Raw genomic sequence first — 23,159 nt, 5'->3', positions numbered from 1 at the left:
AGAATGCTTCTGTTGTACCGTCTTCCTAGAGGCCACTCCGTGGTTGCCATCTGGACCGGCTCCTTTAGGGAGTGTCGCATCGCTTTCCAACAAAACACAGGCCTAGGAGAGGAAGGGACCATCTGCGGAAAGCCATCTAAGCCTCCTGCATTTGCATTCCTTATTCCCTCCGTGCTGTCGGGATACTCCATGGGATTCACGTTAACTGCCCGTTTAGCATAATTCAGTTAGGGCTATTGAGATAATGAATGTACATATTGCCACGGCAGCTTATTGCGTCGCTCTCCGAGGAATATCTCTTTGCCCAGAGCTCTGTCGTGGGTTGGAGATGTTGGGTGCAATGGAAGGGGCTTGGGAGAGAGAAGTGGGCCATAAAAAGAACATCATCATCATCATCATCATCATCATCATCATCATCATCATCATCATCATCATCATCATCATCATCATTATTATTATTATTATTATTATTATTATTATTATTATTATTATTATTATTATTATTATTATTATTATTATTATTATGCAAGCTGCTCCTAGAAACATCAGCCATACTGTTCTTTTTTAAAAGGCACAGAAATATATTCACTGGACATAAATCCTCTGCTGCAGCCTTCTCCACGGTGGCACGCTTGAGCTATGCTGGACTACAGCACCCATCACCCTGTAGCCCAACTTAGCTGTGGCATGACAGGGTTTGCCATCTGGCGTGGGGTGGGGATCACCCTGAAGATGGCGGACCACCTTCTGCAGGCGCTTTCGGTCCAGAAGCGGAAAAGCTCTGGAGGTGTTTGGAAGCAAAGATGGAACTGGCTGGAGGAGGCTGGGATTTGCTGGCTCAGGAAAAATCTGGGGAGGCGCCTGGATGAAGAAATGTCTCCAGTGTGGACTGGGAGGGGAGAACAAGGAGCCAAGGGATGCTCAGCACCTCCTGAGGATTAGGCACACCTCCCAGCAAGTCTGCTTGTAGACCCAGTCCAAGAGTCATCCGTTCAGTTTAGAGAACACCTGTTAAAGACTATCAGTCGATGGGGAATCGCCTTTCTTCCCAGAAATTACCAGCAGTCTCTTAGAGAGAGCGAGAGAGAGAAATAGGCAAGAAGAAACTTCATTTCTGCTGTGTTTTGGGATAGGGCAGGCTTTTACTGAGCACAACAATAAGGTGGTGTTTGTGAGAGCGGGCACATCCAGAGCCGAAAGAACCCTGGCAACGTCCAGTTTGCAGTAGGAGGCAGAAGAAAACCAGAAACATTGGCAGATTGATTCTCAAGTGACTTCTGAACATGGAGCATCACCAGCAGATAGGGAGCAGCTCCGCTTTCTCCTGCCTCTGCCCCCTCAAATCTGGGACGCAAGAGTGTTTCTGTCTGCATGGCGAGAGCCTTGTTTCACCCGCCTGCTCCTGACTAGGCTTCCATCATGGTGGGGCATGGCAAGAAGCCATAGACCAGTCTGTGCATGGCTGTTTATTTTATAGGTCTTAATGGGAGAGATTTTGCATGGATTTGGGGGTTGCCACCATCTCTTCTTCCTTTCTGCGCGGAGCACTGGGAGCTTGGGACCACTGCAGGCCTTTGTGGGTCTTTGCGAGATTCACACCCATCATGGGCTCATGGAGTTAGGTGCCTTTACACAAAGGAGAATGGATTAACTGGATGCCCCACCAGGTGGAGGCAAGTGTAATGTGTAGCCTGGCTCAGCACCTGGCCAGTCCCTCCAGCAATAAAGCTCTATCCAGCAAAGGCACCTGTCTCTGGGTTTCGAATCATGGATTTCAAAAAGAGCTGTTTGCTCTTATCTCTTAGCTGTTGCAGTGGGAATGACGAGGTACTGTCTTTTCAGCATTTGGCTTGCAAAATAAGATCTAGGCCTATTAATTTTGAATGAATTATCCTCCATTTCAAGGTTCTTGCCTTTAAAAGAGGCTCTGAAAATCTGAGCTGGCAGCAGCAACGGTGGTTGAGTGGTACAGGCTGGCTGAATGGGGGACGGCACCCTATAAGTTCTATAGGACAAAGTTCTTGCGATCGGAATTCAAAAGCTACCAGGATCCTTTCTCTCAAGGACCCCATGGGCCAATTTAGGAGTTAACGGCAACATGCCTTGCATAGTGGCTTGGGTCACTGTTCAAAGATAGGCTTGGCAGATTAAGGAAGCAAAACTAGTCTCTCCATAGGTCCAATAGCGTGATTTTTGGAGGATGTTTTGTGAAAAGTGACAACTTGGGTGAAAGCTTAACACTGGACAAAACGAGACCGTCGTCCTCTCCACTGTAGAATGTAGGAGGCTGGTTGTGGTCCTCTTAGCCCCATGCCACCAACTCAGACTGGCAGCAGTGGTGTTTCTAGGCCTGCCAGAATATCTCGGGCACCCCTTAGAAATCTCCCATCTAAGAACTAACCAGGCCTGGCTCTACTTAGGTTCCAGAATTGGTCAACTGTCCCTGTTCAGGACTTCCCATGATGCCACCTGGTCCAGAGTAGATCTGACACTGCTGGGGTCTTCAGAACTGGCCTCTTGCCTGATGGCCTTTTGGTCAAATGGCCAACTCTGCTGGGACTCTCCTCATCAACCATGTTGCAGAACTGGAGCCTGACACTTAAGGACACAAAGGAACCTTGTCAAACTTAATTTCTCCATGAAAACGGGTCATTGCAACAGGTTGCGTTTTCTGCATTTGGCCCAAAATGTCTCTGTGCAGAACTAGCATCTTTTGCCTTGGTGAAGCGATGTGTGCACGCACACACACACACACACACACACAGAGCTATTGTAGAAGAACTGACTGATTGGTCCAAGAGAGAGAGAGAGTTTTCTACAACAGGGGAATTATTGTAAAAAAAATGGTGTCACAAACATGCAAATTCTTCTTGGGAAGAATTTGAAAAAAAGAAAAAGGAATTGCACCAGCAAGAAGAATTATCTGACACTTCCCATGTACTGCACTAGAGAGGAATGGATATTTACATTCTTTCCTGTGGTTGTCCAGAAGGGAAAGCTACTTCCTGAGTAGCAGATTCAGTCTTAGCTCTGCCTAATGAGGTTTTTTTGGCCCCCAAGAGTGCTGGTTCTCAGGGGAGAGTTCAGGCAGGCGCCGTCTTGCAGTCTAGACAGACTCGTCAACCACGACAGTTCCAATGACGGCCGCTTCAGTGGAAGAGCAACAGGTAATACATCTTGGGCGTGAGCTGTTCCCATGATCAATACCCTGTAATCAGCACCGTTTTCTCCTTAGTGGTGACGAATGGGCTGCTGGAGGACCTGTGGCTGCTAAGCCATTTGATTCGATTCTGCACTTCGACCCTTGTGATGGATCTTTATAACAAAAGGGGCTGCTCTTCCCTTTCATAATTCACCTTGATTTTCCCCCCCTTAGGATGGTCCTCTTCACCCCTCAAGCAACAAGCTGCCTTTCTCTTAATCCATCCTGGAACAGAGGGTCCAGAAATCTCCATTTCTCAATTATAACTGGGGTCTATTTTGGGGGTATGGGAAGATATCTCAATGTTTCATCACAAGGACAGAGATCATCCAGCGGCCCAGGAGGTCAATATTCTCTGAGCTAGGATCACACAGAGTAAAACGGAACAGAGTAAAACTCTCATTCCAAATTTTAAACACACAAGACATCCTTTACCCCGCCCCCAAAAAGCACTTCCTAAAAGGAATGGCATAAGGCAGATTCTCCCCTAGGAAGCTAGTTCACCATTCTTGGTTCTACTCCTGAGTACACCCTGCAGCATGGAACCATCTGGTCTACTCCAGATGATGGTGTGGCTATGTTCTGGTTCATTATGGCTTTCCTGAATGGCAAGGGTAGAAAACCTCATTCGATTTCACCAGCTTCCTCTCACTTAGCTGTGTGCTGGCAGAATTTGGTTCCTTCTCAGTCCCAAAGCTTGGAAACGGTGCCCTTTTGGACTACGATGCCAAGAATCCCCAGCGGAGAGGGCTACTGCTGTGGCCGGGCATCCAACCAGTGAAGGCCATGCCAGGAGGGGCTTTGGGAGGCATTGTCATCCCGAAAAGTGGTTTTGCGTGGCCTCGGGCAACCTCCTCTGTCGGTGCATGGGTCTGCAGCACCCTGAGCCACGGCGAGGGAAACACGGGACTCATCGGTTTGGAAGAAGAGAGAGGCTGCGCTGTCTCTAGTCTCCCACGCTGTCTTCCCACACAGAGCAGAAAAGGTGCGAAGCTGCCAAGGAACTTAGCATTCTAATGAAGATGATAAATTAGGGTGGGAGGGAGGGAGGGAGGCGGTGGATTAGGGGAAATGCACAAAAAGGAAAAGAGAAAAACCACAGAGTTGTCTGCCCCGTTGGACAGGGAAGGGTCAAACTGCTTTGCCCTTAATTGCTAACTTTGTTAAAAATCTTCAGCTTGCCTCCGTCTTCTGGCCCTGCCTTCTTCTACCCTTTAATTGGGTTTAGCCCTAATCTTTGGGGTGATGCAGTCGCTGCAGGGATTTAATCTGCCACGTGACCTGGAAAGAGAGACCTTCCTCCCAGTTCGGGGACTAATTGAAAGAAGAGCTGGAAGTAACCAAGGCAGTGGGTTCCCCCCCCCTTCCTTCACAATAATGGGGATTTCTGTAATGCCGATTCAGTCTGACATCCAGGCTCCTTGAAAATGAGTTAAAGTGTGTGTGTGTGGGGGGGGGGACATCATCCTCAGCTTTGCCCTGGGCCTCCTCTGTTCCCTCTCTCACTCTTTGGCTGTCATTGTGAGTCCTCCTGGCAAGCAGAAGGAACAAGAAGGGGAGTTATAGCAGGCAGAGAGTTGGATTAGAACTCAGGAGAGCTGGGTTTGAATCCCCGGCTGGAGTGGCCCCGGGAAAAAGATCTTGGCTACCTTGAAAGCCCCATTAGGGTCACTATATGTTGTTTCCGACTTGACATGACATCACAACAAGAACCACCCAGTGCCCCTCCAGATGTGTGGGGCTAAAAGCCAACCTTTTTGGCCAGCAGTGGATGGTGGGAGTTGTAATCCACTGTTTCTGGAAGGCAACAGCTTGGAACTATCAAATGGAAGTATGATTTGGGTCCCTGGTGGAAATGAAATGCATTCGCCTCGCAAAAAATGGAATGTGAGGAAGTTCCTTTCTTGGACTACAACTCCCAGAATTCTCCACCATGCTTGTAACACGGTGGCCTTCTGTGAGTCGTCGTTCTGAGAAGTAAGGCTTACAAGCTCCGAGCTGGAGCAATTCTCCTCCGTACGTGAACTGGCGTCGCTGTTCTCTTGTGACACCAGGGATCCGAGTGCGAGACTCCTGGGCAGAGATGAAGGGCTAGCTAAAGGTTCCTGCATGCTGCTCATCCCCTTTTCTAGCCAGATCTGGGGGGAGATGAAGAGGGAGATGCTGCCTTCTGTTGTGCCGGTTAGATTGACGGCTTCTGATTAGGAAAATGGGAAGATAATAAAACTGCCTGTTATATACATGTGTTTGGAATACTCGTCAACATTGACGAGACGTCTGGCTGGAGTTGCCCTCAGAATATCAAAGTTAGCTGTGCTAAGTTAATTGAGATGAAAGCAACAGAATGAAAGTTAACAAGAATAAGTGGAAAGTTCTACACCTAGCAAAAAAACCAATAACAACAGAAATGGACAGTTATAAGGTAGGGGACACTTGGTTCAGTAATGCTACATGCGAGAAGGCTCTTGGAATTGTTGTAGACCAGGAAATGAATATGAGCCAACAGTGCGATGTGGTTGCAGAAAAGGCAAATGCATGAACAGAAGTATAGTCTCCAAATCCTGTGAGGTATTTATCCCCCTCTATTTGGCACTGGTTAGGTCTCATCTTGAATATTGTGTCCAGTTCTGGAGACCGCACTTGCCAACAAACTGGAGCATGTTGAGAGGGGGGCGACAAGAAGGATCCAGGGACTGGAAACGAAGACCTAGGAGGAAAGACCGAAAGAACTGGGCAGGTTTAGCCTCGAGAGAAGAAGACGGAGGGGAGAGAGGATGACGCTTTTCTAATACTTGTAAGAGAATCATCCACAGGAGGGGCAGGATCTGTTCCTGATCACCCCAGAGTTCAGAACAATGGGCTCTAGTTACAGGAAGACAGATTTCGGCTGAATATATCAGGAAAAACGTCTTAACTGTTAGAGCGGTACAACAGTGGAACTCATGACCCCAGGAGGTAGTGAGCACACCAATGCTGGAGGTGTTCACAAGAAATTTAGACCACCACCTGTCAGGTCTGCTTTGAGTTGGATTCCTGCCTCGAGCAGGGGGTTGAATGGCCTTAAAGGCCCCTTCCAAGACCAACATTCTGTGATTCTATGATGCCTCCCCTAACATCTTGTAGAGCGTTAGACACTTGGTCCATGCAGCTAGGTAGGTATGGCCAACTTTGACCAGCCACCATGGCCCTGTGGGGTTTCCAGCGGCCTCCTTCCTTAGCTCTCCCTGCAGATCCTTGGTGTTCCCTGGGGGTCCCCCATCCAAGAACTAACAAGGCCTCGCCCTGCTTAGCAGCCAAATTCCAATGAAGTTGGGAAATGCACAGGAAGTAAATTTGCTGGAACCGTTGTTAAGGAACCGTGGGCACCCCCACCGTGTCTTGTTGGGCCCGTTTTGGGGGGGTGCCGATTGAGGCTGAGCCCTGCTGGCTCCATTAGGAGGCTCTCCTTTGCAGTGGACATGAAAGATGGGTCCACTGAGTCACCAAAGAGAGCTGTGATCGGCTCAGGGACACACAAAGCCTGAATGGGTTTTAGGTTGGGGTCCTTCCCATGATGTGCTATAATCCTAGGATTCTCCATATGTTTGATGGTGAAGCAAAATTCCCGGTTCCTGTTGCCTCTTATCCCTGAACCGTTCATTGGGCGCGGTGGCATCTTTAATGGGCCCGGGTTTTACATTAGAACTGAAGTGCCTTATGAGTCACCCATATTAAAATAAATAAATACATAACGAGCTACGTTTGCATTTATGGAAGAGAAATATTGTTTATCCCCTTTGCCTCCAGCCCTGCTTGTCCACGGGGATGATGGTTAAGAAATTGTGGATGCTGTTTGTTTTTTTTGGTACGCTTTTACCCTCAGAAGGATTTTTCTCTAGAAAGCAGTGCATTTAGACTGGAAAAGAGGCAGCCTTGGGGGAGGGGGGAGGCGAGACCGAGACTGGGATTCATTGGTTAAATAATGGGAACAGGGACTCACGAGGGAATCAAATAAATGGAGTTTGTATTTGGCCTGCTTTCTTCCACCACCACCCCTCTATCTCTCCACATTTTAGTTATCTGCTCCTGTAGCACCATATGAGTTTGTCTTCAGTGTAACAAAATCATTGACCAAGAGTGAAGGGGCTGGGAACTCTACCGGTTGAATACCCGGCTTGCTCTTCCTTTTCTGAAGGCACCTTTCTGACTGGGATGCCTCATCCTTTCATGGGGGCAGGTGCTTCACAAAGAAGCCAGTTTGGGGGGTGGTGGTGGTTATATTGGTTCCCAGGGCTACCCTGAGGGAGCGCTCTGCACGACCGGGCTTTCGGGCCGGGCGAAAAGCTATTCAGGGCGCTCTGGTTTCAGTTGAAATTTGGGCATCAGTGGCTTATGGTGGGGGATAAAAGGGTGTGTGTGCAGTGCCTCGCCTCACTGTTTCAGGGTGACGTGCCCCCCCATTCAGGCCAGATGGGCCCCCTTTGAAAACCTGTGAAGGGTTTGGTGGGGACGGATCCTGCCTCCCGCTCTGTCTTGTGCTTTTCCATCCCAGGGTCCCATTTTTGCAGTGATGGTGGCAGCAGTCCTTCGGGTGGCTGGCGGAGGGCGCTGTTGGCCCCCTGCCCTGAAATCTTGGTTGTGCCCACCCTGTCCGGTGCCATCCTTTCCAGAAGAGTGGCCGTCTGAGCAGTTGGCAGCCAACCCAATGAGCAAAAGGAAGACCTACCAATTAGAGGACCACAGGCTGCCGGTCTGAGGGCCTTCCAGATCCTTATTTTGGCTACCGCGTGCACCTCCCACCGACCCCTATGGTTTCTCCTTTTTTTACCCTCCCATTACTGAATTCCGGTCCTTTCCCACCCTGGAAAAAACGGTATGGACTCAGGACCTGTAAGCCTCCTCCTCCTCCTCCTCCTCTGATGAAGGCCCATCAGATTCAGCCTCCTGGCATGGTCTCCTTTGGGCCCATGTGTCCCTCTTGAAGTTCCTTGGGTCTGCTTTGTTTGTGGCTCTATCTCCTTCTTTTAAGAGGGTGGCCCTAAAAGCAACCCTATGGCTTTGGAGCCTGCCTGGGGACTTTGCAGCAAGATGATCAAACTCCAGGTGGTTGTCTGGATGTGCTCCCAGTTGGGAGCTCAGTGGGAATGGAAGGCCTGCTGCCCCTCGTCGGTGACTGAGGCCTTGCCAAGACACGAAATGGAATAAAATAAGCTTCCAGCTGAACTTCCGTTTATTTACGGCTTGTTTGGAAAACTCATGTTGGCTTGAGAATGGAAATCAGAGAGCTGGGTCTACTGTTTCAACATTGTAGTGAGTAATCACCCTCCAAGTTGCACATTGTTTTCCAATTTGCGGGAGCGAGCGGCGGCCTGCTTAATCATCGGCACAAAAGGCCGGTGCGGCAAAACGGTTTTGGCTAATTGAGAGTCGCTTGGCAGCCAGTCTCCATGAATGGAAACCGATTTTCAAACTCCAAAATGCAAGGGTGCCGTTCTCGTCTCTCTGGGTCTTCCGAAGGGCAGCGCCTCTGAAAGAGGAAAGCTGAAGCCGCCCTGCCCCGTACACAAGCGGGAAGCCCCTGGCGCCCAAGTGCTGCAGAAGCACAGTCGAAGCAGGGCACCTCCAGAAAATGAAATGCGGTGCTGGAGGAGAGGAGCTTTGTGGATCCCCGGGACTACCAGCAAGACAAACAAGTGGGTCTTTGGTCAAATCACGCCCAAACTCTCTCTGGAGGTGAAGATGATGATGAAACTGAGGCTGTCCTACTTTGGACCCATCATAAGAAACAGTAGGAATCTCTGGAAAAGACGGTCACACTGGGAAAGGTGGAAGGCAGCAGGAAAAGAGGAAGACCCAATATGAGGTGGACCCACTCCCTAAAGGAAGCCACAGGCTCAAATCTCCAAGAGCGGAACAGAGCAGCTAAGGACCAGGACATTTGGGAGACGGCTCATTCATAGGGTTGCCCTAAGTCAGAAGGCAACTTGATGGCACTTGACAACAGCAACTCCAGAACACTGCTCATAAAACCACAGAATTGTAGAGCTGGAAGGGAATCATGAGGGTCAGCAAGTCCAACCCCCCTGCCTGTGCAGGAAATCCCAGCTAAATGCCTCCCTGAGAGGTGGCTCTCCAGCCTCTGGTGACCAGGTAGGGCAGGGAAGGACAGGCCGGCCCCTTCTTCCCTACGACAGCCCTGTCCCATGGCTGGACTCTCTCTCTCCATGTTGGTGGTTGTGTTGGGCCCCGCTTGGGTGATGATGCGCCCAGCAGTTGAACACAAATGGACTGGGCTTGACTGGATGAGGCGCTGTGATAAGACCAGGATTTCTGTCTTGGTTCTCGTAATTCAGGGGCGGTGAGCGAAAGGAAGATGCATGATGATGCAGGAGAAAACAGCTCACCTTCCTAGTGGGTTGAGCCCAGATCTTTCAAGGCTTAACAAACTCGAGAACCAGTTCAAGGTAGACCAGGAAGAAAACTTTTCTGGAGAAGTCCCTAAGGGTCTGGTCATGCCTGGGATTAATTTATTTGTGATTAACTCCCTGTAATTAGTTTGCCCAGCTTTGAAAAAGAGAAACCAGCCCTTCCGATGTTTGGGGAAGGAAAACCATGCAAAAGGCAATGAAGGAATAATAACAACAACAACAATAATGATGATGATGATGGGATACCTCTGAAGGGAGTTAGAAGTGCAATATCATCTGCCTTCATTAAAGTCAGTCGAAGGATATTGCATGCGTTCTCCAAGTTGTGCAGAAGTCTGATAAACACATAAATTTCATGGCGAAGTTGGAAATTTGGCACTGTCAGCAGTTGTTGGTTGACAACTGGAGGGAAAAATGAAAATGGGTGGAAATGGAATAGGCAGATCTCTGAGCTGCCTAAGAAATGGTTTTTTTTTGGGGGGGGGGGGTGAAAGCAGATTATGTATCTTATGTAAGGCAACCAACTAAAATCATGGGAAAGAATATGGAAAGTTTTGTTATTCCAACCCTCTAAGGGTTAAGAGTTCCCTCTCCTCAATAAGCTTGTTCCCCCCCCTTCTGTTATTACCAGTGCTGCAAGCTTTAATCAATAGATTAATCAGGTCTCGTTCATTCATTGGTGGAGGCTAATCAGAACAAAGACGAACCGGTTCAGTTGCAAGTTAAGGGCGTTTGACGCGATCTGATCGAGGCCAAATGGGTTCATACGCAGGCTAAGTGCACAGCAGCTCAGGACCTCAGATGGGGGGGGGGGGATAAGTACAACTTGGTAATTCTAACTACAGAAAACAAAAGTACAAAATATAATACAGGGACTGTATCCCAACACAAAGGGATAAAACAAGCCCAGAAACCTGGTCAGAGGAAGGGAGGTGTTGGTTTGGCAAAGGGCTCTCTTAAACTCAGCTTATTCCGGGTCCTTGGCGTGTTGGAAGACAAACCTGGTTCCAGCATCCTGCGGCCAAGAGAACATTTTGGGGGAAAACAACACACCTATTGGTGATATCCTTTCTGCCTGGTCTCCAAAGGATCCAGCTACAGGCCCTTGACTCTTGTGGTTCCCTTGGGGTTTGGGGGGATTGGTGTAGCCCCTCTAGGATTTTTGGGAGGGCCATTGACTTGCCAAAGCTCATACTCCTGCCTTAGGTACATGAATAGTGATTTGGCCCGTGAAATTGTTAGCTGTCTTTGATTTTCTGCAGTACCTCAAAATGATATGTACATTTGTGGACTTTCCTCGGTGGGCTATCTGTTCTAGTCTTTAGTAGCCCTTGGCTACTCTCAAAGGCTAAAGGAGTTCTTGCTTGTGCCGTACACTTTTGTCCACAAGTTTTTGGTGCATCTAACACGGGCAAATACTTTATTTCTCTTTATGGTGGCCTATTCCTAAGAAGACCCTTACCAGAGCCCATAAATAAGTAAGATTAGGACTCCTTCATTCACACACTTTGGTTCTTTCACAAGTGTAGTAAACATTGGTGTTCTCATGGCACTTTTCAGTTTGCCCTCATGCATTTCCTCTCTAGAGCCTTCTTTTCTCCATAGATTTTCATTCCTCAGCTGGAAGGATTTCCGAGGGAAGCTTTGCCAAGAAATCGCTGGGCTGCCTTTGCAAGTCAGTTTGTTTCTTGCAATTTAGGACTCAATAGAGATCAGGGTTTTCTGCCCAGAGCAGATATTTGGGGGTCGCTCTGTGCATGGGCACATAGAAGCCCCCACAATTTCCCAAGGAGACTGTGGTGCTGTGTCCTTTTCTTTGTTTGTACCCATTTTATCCGACCCACCTCCCTGGAAAGTAAGTAAGTCTGAATGACTGTTATCCCGTCGCTGAGTGGGAGATTAGCCTAGTGAACCGAAGAAGGAAACACATCTCTAGTGACTGTGGTTGCTCTGAATGGTTGCAACCGGTTAGCCTTATGTGCATCTCAAGTGAAATGGTAAATATTTTAGATCTTGGGCTCCATAATCTTTGAGCACCTTTGTTTACTAGCTTTTATCTGGGCCTTTCTCCAAGCGGATGTATCTGCCTTGGGTTTTCTGCCACCGTGAAACTCTTCTCTCTTTAAGAAGCCACAAGATGCCGCTTGTTGTAACAGGCAAGTGTGGCCGCCCCTCTGGTATTCTGGAGAATCCACGCACAGACATTTGCTTGATTTCTTTGGCTTCATTGTGGAGCATGAAAATTGGAATTTTGCAGTTTATGTCCTGTGAGGAATCAAAACATTTACAGAGCAGAACACCCTGAAGGCATGCACCAATTAAAACAAATGCACACCTGCTCAACAAGGAAAAAAAAGCCAATTTATTTTTGAATAAGTCGCTCTTGCATTGTGTTCCACTGTGATGTCTTCTTCCATGAACTTTGCAAGCCAAAGTCAGAATGATTCCATTTCAGAGCTCATGGGAAGCAACTCCAAGGAAACAGTGAGGTGGCTCCGAAACTAGAAGACTGTGTGTATTACAAACACCGAGCTCTGTTTCCACATCCAAAAGATTAGGCGATCAATCTGTGATTTTCTAGAAGGTGTCAGTGGGTTCGGGTTTTAAAAGTGCTTCTTCTCTTTCAAATTCTGCTTCTTTTCTTTCCTTTTGATGAAGACATGCTTTGTAATGCTTGTCTTCAGTCACCAGGTGCCGCTAGAGAGCAGCATCTAAAATGCAAGTTTTCATGTTTAGAGAAAGAAAACGTCTTTATTCTCCAAAGGAGCTACTCTTCTCAAGATTCCTTGTGATTTAGGGAGATACCAGCTGTTCTAGAAGGAGATCAAATATATTTTTCATAGGACAACAACAAGGGAGGCAACAGAAGAGTAATTACAGGCACTGACTTTTCCTGAAAAGCAATCAGATTCTGATAGAATGAAAAACTTTGAAGGAATGCAGATAATAGGAGCAAACTCATGAGAGGTGTTGCCTGAATCAATAGTTGGTGGAGTCACGCCCGCAATCAGACATAGGGCTATATGTCGGCTTCGGCCACATTCAGAATCTGAACCGAACCAGCCTGATCAGGGGGAAGGTACATGAGGTCTGGGTCCAAGCTGACTGGGCAGGTGAAGTGAACTCTATTTGGGATGATCGAGTGATTTAAATGTCTAAAGTGAAGAGAAGGGAGCCAGGCAGTGGTAGACTTTGCTCTGTGGGAGTTGTAAGGTGCCGTCCGAGGCTTGACCTGTACCTTGGCCACAGTGTTTTCAGGCACCAACATCTAAAGGGGTTCAGCCCATGAACCCCTGATGCTAGCGATCCAAAATGTGACACATTTACTCCTCCCTTTTCCTGTGTCATGGTCTCGTCCTCTTCAGCTTGGTCATCTAGGAGAGCCCAACCTATCAGGGATCACTGGCAAATGCAGAGATGCCAGGGTGTTCCTCAGCCATCAACTTTGTCTGGAAGGGTGCCATCCCTGTGGGTGCATGAGGGGCGTGGAGGGTGGGAGCACCCGGATTTGTAAAAATGCCCCAAGGATGAAGCAGTTTACTCCTGGGGGGGGGGGAATCCACCCAATAAAGGAAGGAGCGCTGACCTTTGCCAAGAAGAAGAGTTTGCAGAGGTAAACATGGAAGGGAGGCAGCTCTTTCTCAATGGGCATCATCACAGCAACCCCAGTTACTTTCCCTGCTCCCATCTCTCTAAGCATGCCTGGGGGCAGTGTTGAACATGGGAACCCATCATCTTCTTTGAAGCTTGTTAATGGCTCCCCAAACAGAAGGCGTCTGCGGTGTCTCCGTTCTGTGAGCCAAGAGGCCTACTCTAGGAGATAGAAACTCATGAAGCCGTGTAACAATGACCTCCCCCCCCCCCCGGTCTCTGTGTGTGTGTTTTGAGTTTGCCTCTGGAGCGTGTCTCACCCTCATCTCCATTGGTTCCCCTTGATAACGCTGTGAGCCGCTTGACGCTAAAGCTAGAGAAACAGCTGATTTTCTCCGAATATAGCAACTCTCTCATATACGCCTTTGCTGCTAGAAAGAGAGAGACAGAAGCGCAATGAAGACAGGATGAACACTAAGTGTGTGTGTGTGTGGGGGGGGGATAATGTCATGATGCAACAGCATTTCAGAACACCCAGAACTGAGCAGAGGTGGTTTTTTTCCAAGAAACATTTTTTTACTTTTAACAGACTAAACAGGCGCCTGGCGTAGCATAAATGAAGGTGTGCTCATTTCATGCTGCATGGCCAGAGAGCTCATAAAATGAGCTTTTCCTCACGACCGTGTGTCAGAACTTGAGAACATTTCTGTTTGGGCTAGCTGCTCTTACAAAGCCTCCCCCCCCCCCCCGAGTCAATGTTGACAGAGGCATGCTGGCTGAGGAGTTGTCTTAAGAAAAGTAATTTCGCCAAGGTCTGACCTGTGCCGGTTGTTGGGACAGAGACTCCAACGTCGCCCACCGGCTCATGCTGCAGATGTTTGCCATTGTTCCATTCCTTCAGCAAATACTGGAGTGCTTTTCCAAAGGCTGGGAGTCTGCAGAGCAGGAAAAAAACAGGATGAACTCAGGGAAATGTGTGGCTTTCTCTCTCTCTCTCTCTGTCTCTTTTTTTTTTCTGCTGGCAGACATGTAAAGTTACGTAGAGGTTCTGCACTGGAGATTTTGGGGCTTGGCCACGTATACAAGTGTTGACGTCAGGCTCACATAGAAGGTTCTGCAGGTGGAGGTTTCGTACTGCAGTACTAATCCGGGAGCCTCAAGTGCCTCGCTTAAGGCCCCAGAGGCTTCTGTTGGGAAAAGCCAGGGGCCGGGCTTGTCATCCGTGTATGAGCATCTCTTGGTGTATGTCCACAGGATGACTGTCTCGGCTCTCCCTTAGGTTCTGCAAAAAAAGGCTTTCTATTTCTTGCCACACTTTAATCAGCTCATCTGCGCATTGTTGCCTGTACCTGCAATCCAACCTCTGTATAGTTTGTGGTGACAGCTGTGTGGGTAATTTTCTCTGACTGTAATTCTTCCTTTCCTATTCTCTCAGCCCCCTCAGATTTCAGCCCCACGCCAGCTGTGTATTGATGTGCCGATTAAACCCCATTTCTTACGCTTGGCTTCTTAGGCAGAAAATTCCACCCTACCTCACCAAGCCAAGCTCCCTTTGGGCTCCCATTTGACAGATTAGGAATACTGAGGCTGCCAGTTAAACAATTAGCACAAAAGCTCAGCCCTGGCAGAGGTGCTTTCCCCCCCCTCTTTGCAATTTTATTGGCCCCCATTCATGAGCTCGACACCAGAAATCCTTTGAGGTCAACCACAAACCAGCCCAACCTATCAGGGAACCTCAGCCGACCTTAACTCAGAATGTTCCTTGCTTTTCCGACCCCCAAGAACTTGTAGGTCTGAGGCTGAGCTGGAGAAGCTCTCCATCTTGTATCAATTGAACACTCAGCAACTTTTCTTTTCTCTTTGTAGGATGAGATGTCCACATTTTTCCAGTTCGGGGCGTCCATCCAACAGGAAGCCATCATCATGTTGAAATTCATGCAATATTATGACTGGCACGTCTTCTCGGTGGTGACCAGCACCTTCCCCGGCTACCGGGACTTTATTAGTTTCATCAAATACACGGTGGAGAATAGCTTTGTGGGCTGGGACATGCAAAACATCATCACCCTGGATACTACCATCGGGGATGCCAAGACCACGGTCCAGCTGAAGAAGATCCACTCCTCTGTCATCCTTCTGTATTGCTCGAAGGACGAGGCGGTTTACATCCTAGACGAAGCGCGCTCCTTGGGCCTGACCGGTTATGACTTCTTCTGGCTCGTCCCTAGCTTGGTGAGTGGGAACATGGAAATCACTCCGAAAGAGTTTCCTGCAGGGTTGATTTCTGTGGCCTATGACGAATGGGACTACCGCTTGGACGCTCGGGTACAGGACGGCCTTGGGATTATTTCTACTGCGGCGTCGGACATGCTGGAAAAATACTCCTTCATCCCTGAAGCCAAAACCAGTTGCTACGGACAGCAGGGGAACAACGAGCGGCCGTCCCACACGCTGCACAAGTAAGCCTTTGTTTTGAAGTCGCGCACCAATTGCGTGGGGCTTGGGTGAACCTGAGGTGGGCCGGTCTGCGTGGATGTTGCTGATGTTTCATGGGGAGCGGGCGGTGAACCACTCCCTGTGTTGTCCTCATGCTCAAGGATGCGAATTTGAAAATGGCAAAACCCCACAGTTCCCCTCACTTGTCAGAAGGGCAGTATTTTCTGTTGATCTTTCAGTCCTGGTGAGAATGGTTTTGCTGCAGAGGACACCAATACGATGACTTCTGCTGTGCTTCACGTGTGGGCTGTGAAGCCTTAGAAGGACCGGATGGTTTGCTTGCATCCTTTTGAAACATCTCCCAGTCTTGTTTGCTGTTTGTATGCCTGTTTTGCTTTTCAAAGGGGGGGGGGAGAAATACTAGTTTTGCACAGAAGTAATTTGTACAAAAAGCAGAGACATGGACAGAGAAGGAGAACTGATTTTCTTACTCTCATGTGGAGGGAAAGAACCTTACAAGGTTGAAGAATTTCTCTCTGAAGCATTCAGGCGAGTATTCCTCACCTCTCTACGTTATGTACAATGCACTTCTTTCTGCGCTAGAAAGCCTGCAGGCTGCCGGGGGGCCAGGTTTGGTAACTCAGTGGCAGGACACACCTGTCTTTCTTTGTGGGCCCAAATAAGACCCTATAGCAGTTTGGAGGTGGCCGGGGGGTGGATGGGTGGACTTCCACTGCCTAGCTCAGGAGAAACCACACTGGCTTTCCAGCCTGTTCCTTACTGCAACTGACACCATCATAAATGGCCAGAAAGGAGCATGGCAGCTCTCATTTCCGCAAAGGTCATGGGTCACAGGGTCCAGGATGTTTCCACCAGATTCAAGACCTCTAAAGACCTATTAGCTCTCTCACCTTGTTCTCCAGTCGAAGGAGCTCCAGAGTGCACTGGAGTCTTAAAGTGTAGTGTGTGTGTGTGTGTGTGTTTGAAAAGAATAATATTTATTTACAGAAACATATTTATCTATTATTTAGTATAAAAGAGTTATAAGCAATCCTTCTGCAGAGCTCCTGGGGCAGTTTACAAGAACACGATCAGATGCATACATAAAACATAAGCAGCAGCAACATGTTAAAAGAGGAAAAAACAAAAGCTGGGGAAGGTTTTTTTTTGTAGGTGTGTTTGTTTTTTAAAAAAACTACAATTCTGAGACTTCCCCAGCCAGCACAGCCAGCAGACACGCTGAGGACAGGATTCTGGGAACTGTAGTTCAAAAGGTGGGTGTTTGGGGCTTGGGACCACCATAGCAATGGATTAGAAGTCCAAAAAGCAATGTGTGCCTGCTCTGGGCGTTGAATGGTTGCACTTGAAGTGGAAGAATCTGTCTAATGCAGCATAATGGGCAAAATGTTTATCCTAGGGCTGGGTCCCTCAGATGATCTTGGACTACAACTTCCAGGCTTCTGGGAGTTTCAGTACAAGAACATCTGGGGATCAAAGGCTGGGAATCACCTTGCCCTAAGACAATCCGTGGTAGTCCAGGACATTATAACCATGGTCATGAGATGCTTTCTGTTGATCAAGAGGAAGGAGGCAAGGGCTGAAGGGAAAGGAGTGATGTCTTTAGAATGGGAGGAGTTTGGGAAGAGTGGGTTTGAGCCGTTTGGAGGAGCATCCTCTGTGTGATGCTCTCTGAGGGATCTGAGGCTCAGGACCCATCCGGCGCTTGCAAACTGGCTTTCAGTTTCCCCGCAGACAAAAGCCTCTTCTGCCCTTGGCTTTTCTCCACTTGATGTCTCGGGAGCTGGATCCGAAACCCGGCTCTCCTGTTACAAAACACGATTAGGAGAACCCGGCCTCTTCCCGTATGATTGCTTTTAATGGCTAATTATGCCGATTGTCAGGGATCTGTGGCCGCTGCAGATGAACCGTGTGAGCCGTGCACCGAGAAAGGCTAATATCGCTGAATGTATGAAACGAACGAGGTTAAGAAGCTCTTTGATGCATTGCGTTGTGCTTGTAACATACGCACAGATGATTGTTTTGAATCGCTTAGCAGATGCCTGTCCTCCCAGCTGGGGGTTTGTACCTCTTTCTACTCCCAGGGCCAGAAGGACAAGCTAGATAATACATTTAATATGCCTTTAGAAGCTGAGCTCCTGGTAAGCGCAGGGGAGCCCTGTTGATCCTTCCAGGGGAGCTGGTCTCATCTCCTGATGTTACAAATAAGCTTGCTTTTGTTTTGTGATTAATCTTCAGGAGGTCAGCGTGGCCCACATGCTTGTCTCACCATCCTGTGTCTTTGATGATTTGCTAGAGTGGAAGTTTTAGGAAAGGTTTTTGTTTCTATATGTTTATTATCTCAATTTATGTTGTCTGTTTATCTTATTTTCTTGGGAGCTGCTCCGAGTCGTGGCTTTTCTAGTAGAAGTGCAGGGTATAGGTTTAAATAACTAAATCAAATAAAATTGATACATGTGTAAGGCAGACACAAAGCTTTGAAGGAACTGCATCTCTGGAGGAGAAAACGTGCCCTCGTCTCCTGTAGCTTGGCTCATCCAGCCAGATTCAGATGGGGATTCAGATTCAGAAATGACAGAATCAGGACTTTTTAAGGAGGCACAGTCTTTGTTCAGGGTCTGTGGGGGATGGATTGGATGATAGGACACACAAGACGTTGGGCCGCCTTCATTATCTTTGTCTTAGCTAGTTGCTTGGAGCTTTTTGAAGCACTGAAACAAGCCCACCTGGGCTGAAAAGATTTCCCACATGATAACCTGGGAAAAGCCAGGACAAAAAAAAAAACCCTCTCCCACACAATAATGTGTGAACTAGACATCCCCGTTCACACACAAAAAAAGGGTGCTATAAGTAAGTGGGCCATCCTTTAGGGTCCATGGAGACTCAAATGCTGTCACCCTTGGCATGAACGCTTTCCATGGTGCTGAACCACAGTAAAGCTGCAGACAGAAGTTCCGACTTCAGCACAAGCCCTGTCTGAAAGATGGTGGCAGCTCCCTTGCCCTGCTTCTCTCTTGCTCTCTGCCTGTCCATCCATCTTTCTATTACTTTAATTTATATAATGCCCCATTTGTGTCAAAGCATTATTTTGGGCGATTTGCAAGCAGTTAAAACCAAACTCAACAAACAATAAATTACAACATAGCGTAAAAACATAAAACCAGTGGCACCAAACCGATCTTCATAGTAAAGCAGAACAAAGCTTTGAAAAGTCTCTCTGAGCATTCCTGAGCATGAGGACAAGTCTGGGTTGAAGAAGGAGGGAGGTTTGCGTGTGTGGTTATGTGTGCTCAAGGTAGGGATCGGAATCTCACACATCTCTCGCAGGCCTGTTGTATGTGTGATTTGAATTGCGTTTTGATTTTGTGGACCCTGCGAGATGCTTTGTAGGTACTCTGGACTGACAGTATGCCAGACTAGTGGGTCCTACAGCAAATCAAGCCTGCACTTTCTCTGGAGGCAAACATGTTGAAGCTGAAGCTGTCCTCCTTTGGGCATCACCTGAGAAGGCAGGGTCCTATGGAAAGGACAATAATGGCTTCTTTTGAAAAAGATTCTCTAGAAAATGCAATAATGCTGGGAAAGCTGGCAGGCAGCAGGATAAGAGGAAGACCCAATGCGAGATGGACTGACCCCTAAAAGAAGCCACAACCTTGAGTTTACAAGACTTGAGCAGGGCAGTTGAGGAAGAGGGCCTTTATGAGATCACCCATTCAGAGGCTCACCAGGAGTTGGAGGTAACCTGACAGCACATGACATCAACAACATGAGATGCCTCCATGAGGAATACAATGGCCGGATTAGACTCTGCTGAGAGTGTTCTTGGTGTATCTTGGATTTGTGTCTTGGCTTCTTGGTGGATCCATGAGGTTAGAAGAGGATTTTGGGTGAAATCTTGTGCCCTTCATTAAAGCTACCTAAGCGTGCCTCCTTTCCCCCTAAGCCTGTTCATCTGCCCCCCTCTTGCATTACCGATTTTGCCCATGATAGCTTTCATATATAGACTGCATTTCATTAATGACGATAATCCTCAGCACCTTAAATCATTTGGTATAGCCGAGGCCGAGATCTTAATTGGAGCGATACTCATTTCATGCTTGGCTGGCTTCAGATGGGTTGCTAGCCAGACCTGGCTCACTCTAGCCTCTTCTATATAATGCATGTTGGTGGGAAAGAGGTCGTATCCTGGATGCACCGGGAGGGGCCTGGAGGTTGTGTAATCCGTCCATTTTAAAGTAAGATAGAGATAGGAAGTGCCTCTCCTTTTTGAGGCTGGAGTTTCCACAATATCCCAGGCAGCTTGGCCAGAGATCTCTGGCTGACTCGGCGTGGCGTATTGTGGCCCAAGCGTGTTGAATGGCCAGGATGGCCGTTAGCCATCCCTAAAAAGTGGGAGAGGCCAGGGGGGTGCACCCACTGGAGAGGAGAGAGGTCCCTGCCCTACTCAAGAGCCTCGGTGGTGGTGGTGGTGAAACTTTGCCCAGGGGCAAAATCCCACAGGGAAGGAGCAGAAATCATGTGCCAGTTCAGCCCAAGGTGGGCTGAGTTGTTTCTTTCTTTGCTCCCTAGCACCGCAGGGGACGGCGTTTCTCCTCCTTGCTCCGTGCCATCCCATCTCTCTCCCTCCCTCTCGGCGGGCCAGATTGCCCCATTTATCTGCACGTGATTTCCCACGAGGCCAGTTTAGAGCGGCTTCGTTCTTCCCGCAGGGTCCCGGGGGTGCAACCACGTCGCTGGGTTCTTCCTTCCGCTGGTGGGGGTGGGGGGCTCCTGAACATCTCGCCCCTGCAGAGACCAGATGCGAGCCGTTCCCAAGGAGAGGTAGTTCAAGGATCCAGCCTCGGCTCTCCCGGCAGCTAGAGGAAGGAGACGGCGGTGCTGGGAACCACAACTGCCGTAGAGCCTGGGGTTCATGTCCTCAGACTCTGGAGAGGGAGTTGATGCTCGGAAAGAGTCGATGACTCAAGGAATGACAACTGCAAGAGGTGGACACAGAGTCTGAGGAATGCTGTCCTGTTTTTGACTGCAACCCCAACACCACCACCCCCTCCAGGCAACATGGCAAGGCCGGTCCAAAGAATCAAGTTTTTGGGAAACCAGGGCCATGCTGGTTGGGGGATTCTGGCAGTTGTAGAGCAGAGAAGCTGTGTTTCCAAATTCTCTTCTGAATCTGTAATCAATAAGGGGAGGCAGGGGATTGTCTCAGAAGGCATGCTGGGCTTTGGAGTTGCTTGGCGGCTGGGAAAGCTCCTGAAGGACCCACACGTGGTCAGAGGGTAGAAGCCCCCTCTGCCTCCCGTTCTGTGCTCACCGTGGCTGAGTTTTCCCAGCTGAAAGATATGCCTGCTCCAGCTATCAGATTTGCTAGTCACGATGCCCCCAAGCTTGGGCAACCCAGGGGTTCTTGGACTACAACTCCCAGAAATCCTGTCCAGCACAGCTGTTGGTGAAGGCTTCTGGGAGTTGTAGTCTACAAACATCTGGGTACCCAAGGTTGGGAACCCATGACTCTATGGGAACAGCTGCGAGAAAAGGTTTTTGCCATCCTGACCTTGTCACCTGGAGGTGATTGGCTTGGCCCACTTGAGAGACCAGGTAGACATCAGGGTGGCCACGGAAATGGATAAAAATCTCCCGTTCCAGGGGTGAACAAGTTTGTTCACCAGAGTCTTTTATCAACGAGCTGCACCCTGCGTGGCCAGTGGAACCCAGAACTATCAGAAGCAGGAGGTGCTGCAAAGTTTGGAAGATGCTTCCTGGCTAATGGAGATCTCAGATTGCATATAAACCAGCGGCTGCAATGGCAAACACTCATCCATCAAAACGTTGAGTTGTTTTGCCCCAAACTCAGGTTTAATGGCCTCTTTTACCCAAGCATTGTTGTTTACAAGGTTTGCTGGCCCCCTTGCCAGTTCCACTGGTACGTTTTGGGTTATTCTTGCTTGCAGGGCGTTCTGCTCTTCCCACGTGGTGGTTTGGCTTGAGCTGCAGAGCAAACTGAAGGCTGAAAGGTCTCAGGGTCCTGCCTCCAAGGGGGCTGAACAGCCACAGGGTCTGGCAGACTCCTCTTTCTCTCCAACACTCAGTGCTTTGCCCAAAGATTTAAAAAAAGGGCCCAGATTTGCATGACATTGCCCGCTGCCCATCCGTATGAGTGCATGCAAATTCAGAAATAATGACTCTGCTCTAAATAGAAATAGCAGGCATCTGGCAATAGCCAAGAAGACTCAGACCTGGGTGCTTGCAGATCCATCAGCTGTTTTGGAGAGCCCTTGAAAGAGCTCAGGATCAGAAAAAGGGTCCGCATGCCCTTTGTGACTGTTTTTAGCTTTGAGGACAAATTGAACCTCCAAGTAGTTAATTACTGTTACAGTTACAATGTTTGAAAAACAATTCTTTCCTTGTCCTACTGCTCAATGATTTCTACTTCTTTTTACTAGCTGCTATCAAAAGAAAGTGGAATCAAGAAGCAACAGCATGTCTTAGATCTCCTCCGACATTTTATAAGCCAATTCCATTAATTATAGAAATAACTAAAACGGTCACCACCACCCCAAAGGACCACCAACAGGAAGGAGAAGGCCATTGCTACATTTTAAAAAAATTAGTTGTACTTTCGTTATTAGAAAAAATAACTATTTGCCAGTAACTATTTATTTGTAACTAGTTACTGTCAAGCTCAGCAGAGAACTGTTCCCTGAGAGCCTTTCCAATTAAGGACCACCCTCTGCAACATAACACACACATGGCCACCCTGTTTTTAGCATGGCTTCCTTGATGGTCTTTGCCCTGGTGTCTGAGAAGGGAGAATTGTGCCGGTATTACTGATGCTGCCCACAAGGGGCCTCTGTCGCTTTGCTGAATCAGTGACGAAACCCAACTCTTTAAACACACGCACACGCACACACACACACACACACACACACACACACACACACACACACACACACACACACACACACACACACACACACACACACACACACACTTACATTAAGGATTTATTGGGAAGCAAAAAGTTTGCCAAACACCAGACCCTACATATTTGGGTTAAGCTCAAGTAATTTCTCTGGCCAATCTGAATGCCCTCCCACCCACGCCCACACTCTGGTTAAAATAAGGGAACATGGGCCCTTGGAGAGTTAATCCAGCGAAAGGGGATATGGTTCCAACTGGCCAACAGCCTGGCCAGCCGGCCAACCTCCATAACAGCGTCGTGCCTTCAAACTCTGTCCGTCTCTACTCCCTGCTGTTAAAAAATGAAAGATAACTCCTTATAATAACCCCCAAATTAGTCTTTTCTTGACCCCCTCCAGCCTCTCCTGACATACCTAAGCATAATAGTAACACTCCAAGGTCAGTGGACACCCATGGGGATGATGGGGGCTGTACCACGACCCACTGCAAGAAGGGCAGCAGGAGGAGGGACATGTCTTCTGCCAGTTGCTTCTGCAGATGAAACCACAAGGAAATATTTTTCTGATACACACACTTTCTCTTTTGCT

The 23,159-nt window shown here is 48.4% G+C and overlaps 1 protein-coding gene across 1 annotated transcript in view; it reads left to right on the top strand.

Moving 5' to 3' along the window:
• The window catches only part of GRIN2A (glutamate ionotropic receptor NMDA type subunit 2A), a 120,768-nt gene that overhangs the window by 70,581 nt on the left and 27,028 nt on the right, over window positions 1-23,159 (top strand). Inside the window, exon 4 of the mRNA XM_072982660.2 lies at window positions 15,067-15,659. Coding sequence (XP_072838761.2) covers window positions 15,067-15,659 — 593 coding nt within the window. The remainder of the gene's footprint in view (window positions 1-15,066; window positions 15,660-23,159) is intronic.

Source organism: Pogona vitticeps, chromosome 13, assembly GCF_051106095.1.
Source record: "Pogona vitticeps strain Pit_001003342236 chromosome 13, PviZW2.1, whole genome shotgun sequence".
NCBI lineage: Eukaryota > Metazoa > Chordata > Lepidosauria > Squamata > Agamidae > Pogona > Pogona vitticeps.
The sequence above is the reverse complement of the archived record's forward strand: the minus strand, read 5'-3'. Positions and strand labels throughout refer to the sequence as shown.